At 66.3% G+C, this 11,237-nt stretch overlaps 2 protein-coding genes and 1 non-coding gene across 3 annotated transcripts; 2 read left to right on the forward strand and 1 right to left on the reverse strand.

Annotated features, from left to right (window-relative positions):
* Positions 1 to 522: 522 nt before the first annotated feature.
* On the reverse strand, positions 523 to 4,892 carry TRMT2A (tRNA methyltransferase 2 homolog A). The gene is made up of 12 exons (XM_068989650.1): positions 4,563 to 4,892; positions 3,518 to 4,422; positions 3,210 to 3,318; positions 2,835 to 3,016; positions 2,579 to 2,693; positions 2,374 to 2,489; positions 2,190 to 2,301; positions 1,757 to 1,879; positions 1,547 to 1,622; positions 1,211 to 1,327; positions 997 to 1,093; positions 523 to 904 (listed from the first exon to the last, which is right to left on the reverse strand). Exons 1-12 carry the CDS (start codon positions 4,890 to 4,892, stop codon positions 676 to 678), a joined length of 2,511 nt encoding a protein of 836 aa, XP_068845751.1. The 3' UTR covers positions 523 to 675.
* RANBP1 (RAN binding protein 1) lies at positions 4,817 to 9,961 on the forward strand. The gene is made up of 6 exons (XM_068989554.1): positions 4,817 to 4,905; positions 5,861 to 5,997; positions 7,232 to 7,389; positions 8,794 to 8,922; positions 9,215 to 9,280; positions 9,569 to 9,961. The coding sequence occupies exons 1-6, from the start codon at positions 4,891 to 4,893 to the stop codon at positions 9,682 to 9,684; spliced, it is 621 nt and encodes a 206-aa protein (XP_068845655.1). The 5' UTR covers positions 4,817 to 4,890; the 3' UTR covers positions 9,685 to 9,961.
* LOC138094176 (small nucleolar RNA SNORA77) lies at positions 9,310 to 9,430 on the forward strand. The gene has a single exon (XR_011146212.1). It is a non-coding gene; the product is annotated as a small nucleolar RNA SNORA77 (small nucleolar RNA).
* Positions 9,962 to 11,237: the final 1,276 nt, after the last annotated feature.

The raw sequence follows: 11,237 nt of genomic DNA on the forward strand, positions 1-11,237 counted from the left end.
GTGGTGAGTCATAACTGGACTGTTCTTGCCCTTAAAGCAGCGCCTCACGCAGACTGGAGCTGGTGCTCTCGCCGTGGTCCAGCCTCCCTCTGTCCCCCCTCCCCGGGTGTGGGCACGGCTCTGCTGCAGGGGCAGAGGGCAGGGAGGGCCTGTGGGGGCAGCTGGGTCACGGCCACAGGCGTGAGCCTCGATGGGCAGGAAGCAGAGCTGTCCCAAGGGAACGGCCTGCTTCTGGTCCTGCGGCTGCGGGTCCTCCACGGGCTGCAGCCTCCCAGAGGGCAGGGGTCCCCAGCTCCCCTCCACCAGGAGGGGCCTCCCCTGGGGCAGAGGCAGATGGGTGGGGGGTTGGCACTGTGCCCTGTGTGCTCCACAGGGTGTGGCGGGCCCCCAGGCCCTGCCCCTCTGAGCAGCGCAGGCTCTGTTGGGACTCCTGGGGCGCTGGGAGGGCCACTTCCAATTCTGAGGTGCCTTCCAGGGCCTGCCCCCCAGGTTCACATCACAAACACTGGCAGTTCAGCACTTGTTTATTCTGGCCCTTGTGGCCTGTTTGGGCGTGAGGGACGGGCTCGGTGGCCTCTGGCTGCTGCCTGGCTGTCCCCGGGCAGGCCTGAGGACCCCAGGCTCCACCTGTGGCCATCCAGGCGTTGTTCCAGAAAGGGCTGGTTTCCGTTGCCCTTAAGAAGCAGGGGAGACCCTGGCTTCCGGTGGGGTGTCACCTGGGGGTGCTGGTGGGGTCTGGACCAGAGACTTGGGCTCCAGGGCCCCCGCACCATTGGGGTACTCCACCCTCTCAAACAGAATGAGCATCTCACAGTGCGGGGTCTGAGGGAACAGGTCCACGGCCACAGCCTTGACTGGCCGGAAGGGAGTACCCTTGACGCGGTTGGATGGGGCCCTGCAGAGGCTGTACAGGACGGAGCACGGTCAGTGTGGGGGGTCAGTTCACCCTGCAGGGGTAAACCTGGCTTCCAGCCGCCCACCCAACCCCACACTTACTCCACGAAGTTGCCCATGGCTGCCCGCGGGTTGCAGGAGACGTACAGCAGTCTCCGGACATTTTCCGCCCGGCGCACGGCCAGGACCGCCTTGGAGTCTGGGGAGACACAGAGCCTCACGGGGGGTCCCCAAGGCGCCCCCCCGCGGGAAAGGCCCAGCCAGCCCCTGGGCAGCCTTCTGCCTCCCAGCAGCCCCTGGGGAGGCGGCCACTCACGCAGGCCGGCGCGGGGTGGGTCCAGAATGGCCACGAGCTGCTGGGAGGCCAGTCTGCTCACCAGGGCGGGCACCAGCTCCTCAGCCCTGCCACAGTGGAACTCCACGTTGCTCAGCTCTGCAAGGGGCAGGTCAGCTGTGTCAGGGGGCCTGTGACCCCTCCTACAGGCCTGCTGGGCCACCCTGTGTCCCAGAGCCCCAAGACCAAGATGCCTCAGGAAAGCCCTTCCCTGCGGGGCAGCCCCAGGCGGCGTGATGCACCGTGGGTCTGCAGTGGGGCCCACGCCCTGCGAGCATGATGGGCTCAGGGCCACCCCCCCCCACTGCGGGCCCTCACCGTTGTCCAGGGCGTTCACCCGAGCATCTTCCACGGCCTCCTGGGACAGCTCAACCCCAACAACTCTCTTCACCTTCTGGAGCGGGGACAGGAGGGACTGATGACTGCCCAGCCCGGGCCTCCTGGGGCAGCAAAGGAGGGGCTGGTACGGGGTGGGGGGTCTCACAACAGATAGAAAGGGGGACGACAGGAGCAGGGTGGGGGGCTCACCCGGGCCAGAGCCAGGCCGATGGTGCCTGTGCCACAGCACACGTCGAGCACCGTGCTGCCTGCGTCCAGCTGGGCCCAGTCCTGGATGAGCGTGTAGAGCACCTCGGCCGCAGCGGTGTTCACCTGCGTGCGGGCTGGGCCGTCAGCAGCCCCCACCCTGCGCCTGGCTCCCTAACTACTTCCTCGCCTTTGACTCCCTGGGCGCCCCAGGGCCCCTCCAACCACTCCCAGCCTCCCGGCTCAAGAACAGCCCGTGCCGCTGCAACCTGCTTCCTCCGGAGCACCGGCCCTGCGGGCCCCGAAGCAGCAAGCACGACAGACCCCACCTGTGGCCCTGGGCTCCCCCCAGACACTCTGCCCCATGGCCGCCCCCCAGACACTCTGCCCCATGGCCGCCCCCCCACGTGCCCTCCTGAGCCCGGGCTCCAGACACCTGGAAGAAGGCGTGGGGGGAGATGCGGAAGGTCAGCCCCAGCACGTCCTCACGGATGCACCGGTCCCCGGCCACGTGCTCCAGAGGCAGGCCCTCCTGGCTGGGGGTCTTTCTGTGGGCGCGAGAGAGCACTCAGTCACAGCCCTCATGCGGACCCCCCGCCCCAGCTATCCCGACTACTGACCGCTGTCCCTCCTCCACGAAGTAGAGGCAGGTCACCCCACTGGCCTTGCCCGGCCCCTCCATGAAGTACTGGGCCAGAGACACCTTCAGCCCCGCCAGCTCCTCCGGGCTCAGGTTCTGGAGCAGATGGTAGAAAAGGGCCGGTGAGACTGCGTCCAAGCTCACTCTGGCCCAGACGCCCCTCCCACACCCTGCCCGCCGGAGACCTGTGGGTGGAAGTAGGCGATAGCCATGGCTTGGCCGCGGCGGCTGGTGCGCACAGTCAGCTGCTTCCAGTGGCCCGAGTATGTCTCCGGATCGTATGCCGAGTAGGGAGTGGACCTGAGGGAGCCACGGGGGCCCTGAGTGCCTGTGTCTGCCCCCAAGTCTGCGTCCTCCAGCCCCCTCACCAGAGCCCCCTCCTGGGAGGGACCCCATCCTCTGCTCTCGGCCTCGGACGTCCCAGGCTGCCGGCAACCTCACCGGATGAACTCCTGGAACGCCTTCACCACCTGCTTGGTGGCCCCAGGGATGTGCACGGTGTCGAAGGGGGCTGCCACGGCGCACGTCCCGCTCCTGTACTTGCTGAGCCGGCAGCCCACCGTGTTGTCCTCCCCGTCCACACCGACGCCGACCAGGAACTCACACTTGTTCCGATACTCGGTCTATGGGAGGAGCCAACGGAGACAGATGCCAGCTCTCACTCTGACCGTCCAACACTGGCAGCGTAGAGGTGATGCGAGGCCCAGGCTCCCCCACGGGCCTGGCAGCCAAGGGCACCATGCCGATGGGTGCTTGGTGAGAACCAGAAGCAGCTCTAAGAGAGCAGGAGAACCAAGTGGGACCCCGAGGCCTAACCTGCTGGGGGGAGGGCCGGACGCCCTCCAGTGGGCAGCAGGCCTTGTTGTGCTTGTGTCTCTGTGACAACAGCCAGGGCAGCAGGGCGCGGTTGGTGCTCCCGATTTCCCTGTGGGCAGAGGGAGGGCGGTGGTGGGGCTCCCAACACCCCACCCCCCAGCCCTGGGGGCGCCCAGGACCCTGCTGTCTCGAGCCAGGAACACATGGCTCTTACCGGGTTAGCCCCCTAAGAGCCTGTGTGCCAGGTTGCAGGGAACGGGCTGAGCGAACGCAGCGCCCAGCCCGGGATGCCCGCGCCCACCCTTCACCTGGCCAGCTTCTGCAGCACTTGCTCACACTCCTGCCGCTTCCGCTCCAGCTGCTCCTCGTAGGGAACGGCCCAGAGAGGGGTCACCACGTCGGCGACGCAAGCGGCCGGACCAGCGGGGAGCTCCCCACGGTCCTCCTGCAGCCTCTTCCTGGCCAAGGGGTCAGCCTTGGGCCTGGCCAGGCGCGCGCTGAGCGGGCGGCCCTTCCAAACCGCCCCGTGCAGCACGCACAGAGCCTTGTCGCGCTCGGCGGCGCTGCGGAAAGTCACGAAGGCGCAGGGCGGCTGCCCGAAGAGCTTCGTCTTGTGGGGCTGCAGCCCGAAGCGGCCCAGGAAACGCCGCACATCGCTGAAGCTGGCGTGGCGCGGCACGTTCTGCAGCTCCAGCTTGAAGACCTCCGAGGTGAACAGGCCGGCTCGGATGTAGCCGTAGGGCCCCGGCCCCGCGGGCCCGGCCGCCGCTGCCGGCTCCTCCTCCCGCCGCGGGCCCGGCGCCTCGGTACCGTCCTGGCCGGGGTCCCCGACATGCGCCCGGCCCTGCGTGCAGACGGCAGGCGCGGAACTGGCAACGGCCCGCGCGCCCGGAGCCCCGCCCCGGCCTCCCCAGCCCATTGCCGCCCCAGCCCCCAACCCGCCGGCTCCCCCGCACCATACTTCGCTATCCAGCTCGTCTCCCATCGTCTGCAGCGTCCGTCGCCTCGCCTGGAGCCTGGAGCGCACACCGTCCAGCTGCGGCCTGGGAGGGGCCGGGACTCGAACCCGCGGTGCTCGGGGCCGGGCCTCGGCCACGCGCTGCGCCGCCGGCCCGCCAGGGGCCCGCGCCCGCCTACTGCTCCGGCCCGCCGCTCTCCCGCCAGGCCGCCGGCGTGCGCAGCGCAAGAGGGGCGTCTCTATCGTCCCCGCTTCCTGTGACGTAATCACCACGCGCCGTTCGAGCCCCTCTCCCCCAGCCCAGTCCTCTAGCTCCAGGGGCGCGCGCGCGCGCGGCCGCGGGGCGGAAGTGCGCGCGAGGGCCGCCGGGAGTGCGTGCTCCCTGCCCCCCCCACCCCGTCCCTCTCCCAGTCGGCCTGGCTGGCCGGGCATGCGCCGCGGGCGTTTTGGCGGGAAGCGCGGGGCGGGCCGGACAATGCGAGTGTCCGCCGCGCGAGCCCAATAAAGCTGCGCCGGTTTTGAATCGCGGCGCGTTTCCCGCCGCCGGGGTCAGGGGTCGGGGTTCGGGTCGCGGGGCGGAGGGAAGAGAGAGCGAGCGAGCGAGCGAGCGGGCGGGCGGGAGGCGCCGGCGCCAGACGCGGAGGAAGGAGCTGCGAGCAGCCGCCGAGAGGCCGCGGAGCCCGCGACGACCGAGCCCGCCGAGCCGCCGCCGCCGCCGCGCCCATGGCGGCCGCCAAGGTGGGCCGGGCCGGGCGAGCGGGCCGGGGCGGGCGCCGAGGGGCGCTGGGGCCGCCGCCGCCGCCGGCCACGTGGGCGGGCCGCGCCGTCTCCAACCCCCGCCGGCCCGCGGGCCCGGGCGCCGCGCCGCGTGACCTTGGGGCGGCCGGGCCTCGCGCCCGCCCCTGGCCGCCGCCGGCCCCCCGCGCGCGGACGCGGCCGGTCCACTCGGCTCCCCATTCATCCGGTGCCGGTCCGCGAGCCGCTACCCGCCTCCGCGCCCGCGCGGCCTGGCGGGCGGCCCGTGGCCACCTGGGCTGGGGGAGGGAGGTGCCGTCCGGCCGAGTGGCCGGCGGAGGCCTGCGTTCCTGGGCCGAGCCGGGGAGCTCAGTCCTGGCGTCTGACCTCCGGGGCTGTGGATCTCCAAGCCACGTGCTTCCTGAGGCAACCCAAAACCTGCTTCTTTGTGCCCTGTATTCAGTCCTCCGCGCTGGATCCGAACGCTGTGGCATTTATTTGCGTGAATCCTCTTGATTTACACGCGTCATTTCCCCAACCGAGATAAAGTTGTTGGCAGAACTGGATTCTGCATACATAGTAGCACGCCGCCGCAACTTTTAAGCAAGAGCACAGATTTTTCTCACCCAGTAAAAACTCAAAAGGCTTTGTAAGAGGAGTGCTCGACTCGAGGCCCTTCCCTCCCACCCTCCACCCCGTCGTTGCGCCCTTAATCTGCACGTGGCAGTATCTGCGTTCCCATCTTACAAATGAAGTGCGGGGGCACGGGGGAGTTTGGGGAGTCTGTGAGATGGTGTCTTGCATCTGAAAGAGGATATCGGAGTCTAGTGTCTCACTGCAGGTTGGAGAAAGGCTTTGGGGGTGATAGGCCCTTCACTAGTGGGAATGCCTCGCTCTGGGCACTGGTGGAGTCTGGCGCAGCCGGAAGGGTCACTCACGTCTCCACCCACCACTGCAGGACACCCACGAGGACCATGACACCTCCACCGAGAATGCTGATGAGTCCAACCACGACCCCCAGTTTGAGCCAATAGTTTCTCTTCCCGAGCAAGAAATTAAAACGCTGGAAGAAGATGAAGAGGAACTTTTTAAAATGTAAGTTGGCATCTTTTCAGAAGTAGGCACGTTCACTTTGAGGTCCAAAGTGTGTTTTTTATACAGATGTTAAGATCTTGGCTTCACCTTTAACCACAGGATTTTGTGATGGTTCCTCCCATGTTGAAACTAAGCTGCTCTCGAATACACTCCTTCCTGGCCCCTGGGACGCACACTGCCCTGAGGCCTGTCCCACTGTGCCCACGATTGACATCTTCACAGACCCCTGTCTTTGCCACCTCGATTTAAGACTCCCACAGCCCCGTGTCTGGTTGAGCATTGGGTCTTGACCAGCACTGTCTTTTTTTCTTCAACGTTGGCATCCTTTGAAGCTCCTGAATTTCAGGTTTAGTTTTAACGTACGAAATGATGCTTGGAATTACAGATAAAAGGTGGGTGGTTAGTCATCGAAGTTATATTAAAAAAAAATCATTGTGATCTTGGTGCCTTCAACAAGAGGTTGCGGTGGCCAGGTCACCTTGAAGCAGCGCTCGCAGAAGCCGTGTGGCCAGACGAGTGTGACAGTGCCGGCACCACGCGGCATGGGGGCCGGGGAGACACAGCTGCAAGTTAGTGGGAATCGCTGGGAGGCGCGAGGGAAGGAGGGGCCGACTCTCCACTGCTTCGGGTTCCCTCGGAAACAGCAGAGTACGGTTTGAGTGCTCCACTGTGGGTCAGAGGAGGGGAGCAGAGGGGATCACTCCTCTAAGACCGGGAGGCTGCAGACCAGTCCTGGGCGCCTCCCAGCCTCCCCAGGGAGGCCGGGCCAGCGGAGGGGCCTCCTCGTGGGTCCACTGCTCCGTTGATGGTTGCGCGTGGCGCAGAGAGCAGTCTCCGCAGGAAAGGGGCCGGCAGAGCTGGGATCGTTGGCGAGGCAGACGGCCGAGCTGCTGTGGGTGGGAAGACCGACTCGGCCCAGAACCTGTGGCCCGAGTGGAGGCCTGCAGCCTGTCTTCCCAGCGGAGGAAAGGCTCCTCGTCCCTTGCCCGCATCCGTGGCGCCAGGGAGCCCCCGTACCGTGACGGCCGCCTTGGCCGGCAGTGCAGTGCGCCCTCTGAAAGGTCAGGCTTTCCTGTAAGACTTGGGGTTTCCTGGGCCTCCTCGCTTTTCTGGTGATGTCCTGACCTGCAGTTCTGGAGTAAAAGGCAGGGATGTCTGGCGAGGCCTCGGGTGTAGACCCGGCCTCGTCCCTCCTACGCCTGCCTAACGCCTTTCCCCACGGCTTTCCTCGCAGGCGGGCCAAGCTGTTCCGGTTTGCCTCAGAGAACGACCTTCCGGAGTGGAAGGAGCGGGGCACGGGGGACGTCAAGCTGCTGAAGCACAAGGAGAAGGGGACCATTCGCCTGCTCATGCGCAGGGACAAGACCCTCAAGATCTGCGCCAACCACTACAGTAGGCGGGGCGAGGGGCGGGGACCCGCAAGATCTGCGCCAACCACTGCAGTGGGCGGGGCGAGGGGCGGGGACCCGCAAGATCTGCGCCAACCACTGCAGTGGGCGGGGTGAGGGGCGGGGACCCGCAAGATCTGCGCCAACCACTACAGTGGGCGGGGCGAGGGGCGGGGACCCGCAAGATCTGCGCCAACCACTACAGTAGGCGGGGTGAGGGGCGGGGACCCGCAAGATATGCACCAATCACTGCAGTGGGCGGGGCGAGGGGCGGGGACCCGCAAGATCTGCACCAATCACTGCAGTGGGCGGGGCGAGGGGGCGCACAGGTGACCCGGCAAGAACCAGAGGGCCCGGGAGGGTGATGTGGCTGGACAGGCAGGGACCGGCCTCCCAGTACCACGGTCCCATCGACACTCTTGGGCCAGCTCCTGTGCCCCCGCTCTAAGGTCCTCCCACCACGCCCCGCTCAGCCCACCCTGTCGCTTCTGGCCTGGTCCTTGTTCTCCAGCCCCGTTTGAGGTGTTTCCCAGAGGTTTTCCCTGACCTTGCTTCTCTCAGAGCCTGGCTGGTCACCGGGTTTCCGGCCTGGTGTGCAGGTGGGTGGGTGGTGGCAGAGAGGGGCCTTGAGTGCCCAGGAGGCACGTGGGCTCAGCAGGGTTCTGGGCTGGGATGAGTGGTCTCGGTGTTGAGTGTGATGTGTTCCTGGGACTGGTCCTGGGAGATTTCTGTCAGGCACGTGGGACGAGTGTGGCTGTGGGCACTCGTTTCTTGGGAAGCTGGCCTCCTTGAGTCCCTGCGTGGCCTGAGGGATGGGTGGCCATGCAGATTCCTGGGTGCGGCTCGATCTCCGTGCCGTACAAGCTGGTCACGGGCCTTCGGTGTCCACTTCCAGTGGCCTCTTTCCCTGGGATGTGCTTGGGCAGTGCAAGGCCGAGAGTGGTGGGTCTCCTTCACCCCATTTGTGGCCTATGCGTCTCGGCTATAGCCCTGCCTGCTGTGGGCTGGGTCCTGATGTGTGGCTAGGTATGGACTCCGCCACGTGGTGGGCACCCTGTTCAGGAAGGCTGGGCCTGCCCAGCTGTGGCCCATATCTGCCCTGGGTCTGCTCGGACAGGGCCAGGGCTGGGGCGGCTGGTGGTGAATGGGTCTGGTGGCATTGGAGACTCTTGCTGAGGTGTCCTCATGGTCGGGGAATGGCTGCCTTCTTCCCAGATTCAGGACAGTCCTGCTTTTAAGTGGGCACGGGGAGTTTGCAGGGGTTTGGGTAAGATCCAGACCCACAAGCCTTTGTCTGGGCCTGGCTTGGCGAACCCCCAACCAGGCTTTTGCTCCAGTCAGGGCTTTAGCGGTTGGGGTGGGGGCCGGCCTGGCAGCCGTGCGGTCCTCATGGGGCTTCTCCCTCCAGTCACGCCGATGATGGAGCTGAAGCCGAACGCAGGCAGCGACCGCGCCTGGGTCTGGAACACCCATGCCGACTTCGCTGATGAGTGCCCCAAGCAGGAGCTGCTGGCCATCCGCTTCCTCAATGCCGAGAGTAAGCAGGCCCGGATGTGTACGGGGGCCCTCCGGGGAGGCCTGCGCTCACAGGGCTGTGCCCCGCCTGCCCCCCGGGCCGCGGTGTCCTTCCGCTGGTGTTGTCGAGAGCGGCACCCCGTCGCCAGCTGTCTGGTGCCGAGGAGGCCTCGCCTCTCTCTGTGGGGCCTGCTCCAGTGCAGTGCCTGGCAGGATGGGCTGCCCAGATGGGAGTGGGGTGTCTGTGGGACCCTCCGGGACCGCGTCCTCCTTGCTGCTCAGGGCTCTTTGGGGCGCCGTCTCTCTCTTTGCAGACGCACAGAAATTCAAGACAAAATTTGAAGAGTGCCGGAAAGAGATTGAAGAGAAAGAAAAAAAAGGTGCCGGGCGGCGGGGCGGGGAGGGCTCTGCAGACTCACTCTGCACCCAGCCGCAGCCCCGGGCGGGTGCTTTTTCCGTCTGCCACAGGAACTTGCGGGGGCTGTGACCTCTGCCCTGTGAAGGGCAGCACAGCTACCCCGCACACGGGTGCTTTCTGGGGGTGGGGCCGCCGGGGCTTGGGGCGGGGCTTGTGCCGCCGCTGGAGTCCCGGGCACACGCTCACCTGGAGATGCTGGGGCTCGGCCGGCCGCTGCGCCTCCCTCTGACCGTGCCCCCGTGTCCCCCAGGGTCTGGCAAGAATGACAGCGCCGAGAAGGTGGCGGAGAAGCTCGAGGCGCTATCGGTGCAGGAGGGCGAGCAGCCCCAGGACGCGGCCCCGGCGCCCGCCGAGGAGGAGCAGTGAGGCGCCCCGGGCAGCTTGCCCCTGTCTCCCCCGTTTCTTTTTTAATTTTGCCCTGCGCCTTCTTTTCGGTTTGTTTTTATTCTGTTTTGTTTTTACAAGGGACTTTATATAAAGAACTGACTTCCAACATCCAGGTTGTTTTTTTTTTTTCCAAGTTTTTGCCCTCATGAAGACAACTTCAGAAAATCCATTCCCTGGTCACGAGAATGTACCGTGCTAACTTTCTTTTCCATAGTGGAAACACTTATTTATAGTCATCAAAATAGCGAATAAACAACACGTTTGAAACCTGCATGGAGGCAGGACGTGTGTGCGCCGCCCCCTCGCTCTGCCCCGGCCTTGGGGTGAGGACGCCCACCAGGAGTCCTCGGTGCCCCCCGGGCTTTGACCAGGCATCTTTGGGTGGCCCTCTGCCCTGGCGGAGCTGCCTGTCGGACCTGGAGCCGGGCACAGCCCTGTGACCGTCCTCAGAGAAGACTGTCCTGCGCGGGTCCGGGCCGTCTTGTCTGGGTGGAGGTGGGGCGTCCTCGGGGGGCGAGTCCGGTGAGGCCCTGTGTCTTCTGCAGACCACTGCCTCTGAGGGAGTCCTGTGGGGGTGGGGGTTTGGGGAACACGGCAGGACCCGGCCAGAGGATGCCTGTGCTTGGCCCTGAGCCAGGCTGCGTGGGGCAGGGCGAGAGGGTGGGGTGGGGAAGGGAAGTGGCTGCCGCGTCCCTGTCGGCCCCTGGCCTGCAGGTCAGGCCTGCTCCCTGCTGCCCTTGAGAGGTGATCCCTGGGCCACAGCTCCCTGGGACCCTCTGCCCAGGCCCTGCACCCACCCCCTACAGACCCAGAGACCCTGAGGGGCAGGGCTAGGACCGCAGTGTGTTGCAGGACCTCGAGCCACCGGAGGCAGAGGCAGCTGGGTAGAGCCAGGAGGTGTCCGCTTCCTGCCTGCCTGCGGCCTGGGGGCTGCTCCCGGCCAGGCAGAGGCGGTGGCCAGGGGTGGTGGGAGGACACCCACACAATCTCTTCTGTCTGGCAGCTGCCTGGCGCCCTGGGGCCAGGCGGGGTCTCCCAGCCTGAGGGGCTCAGGCACACGGCTGCACAGGGTTCTGGCCACAGAGCAGCAGACAACCCCCATGGATTCCTGCCGGGGTCCAGCCCCGCTGTCTGGGGAGATTCCCACCTGGGGAGGGGCTGAAGGTCTTGGCTTCAGAGCAGGGGCCCTGGGCTGGCCCGACCTCACTGTAGTCAGCTCCACCTTAAGTGGCAGCCTCGGGGTCCGGAGGTGGGGTTTCCTGCAGGGGGTGAGCCTGCCCAGGCAGCCTGTCCTGGCAGGGGCAGGGCACCCCACTCTGTCCCGCGAGGTCTGCAGCCTGGGACAGGAGAGGGCCAGCGCCCCGCCCTCCTTACCCTGCCGGCTGCTGCCCTCTCGTCCAGCTCAGGGGCTGTGAAGTGGGCAGGGGATAAACCATCAAGGCGCCCTGCCTTGTCACAATCCGCCACCCTTGGACATGTCCTGGGGCTGGAGGGGCCTGGCCCTGCCCTGCAGGAGCTCAGAGGTGTTGAGG

This window comes from Capricornis sumatraensis, chromosome 17 (assembly GCF_032405125.1).
Source record: "Capricornis sumatraensis isolate serow.1 chromosome 17, serow.2, whole genome shotgun sequence".
Classification (NCBI taxonomy): Eukaryota; Metazoa; Chordata; class Mammalia; order Artiodactyla; family Bovidae; genus Capricornis; species Capricornis sumatraensis.

Coding starts and splice junctions, on each gene's coding strand:
- RANBP1 (XM_068989554.1), top strand. Junction 5,998..7,231: donor GAAGAGGAACTTTTTAAAAT/GTAAGTTGGCAT, acceptor CTTTCCTCGCAG/GCGGGCCAAGCTGTTCCGGT. Junction 7,390..8,793: donor GATCTGCGCCAACCACTACA/GTAGGCGGGGCG, acceptor TTCTCCCTCCAG/TCACGCCGATGATGGAGCTG.
- TRMT2A (XM_068989650.1), bottom strand. CDS start 4,892: ATGGGCGCGGCGGCGGCGGCGGCTCGGCGGGCTCGGTCGTCGCGGGCT. Junction 2,302..2,373: donor TTCGTGGAGGAGGGACAGCG/GTCAGTAGTCGG, acceptor TCGCGCCCACAG/AAAGACCCCCAGCCAGGAGG. Junction 1,094..1,210: donor CCCACCCCGCGCCGGCCTGC/GTGAGTGGCCGC, acceptor GTGTCTCCCCAG/ACTCCAAGGCGGTCCTGGCC.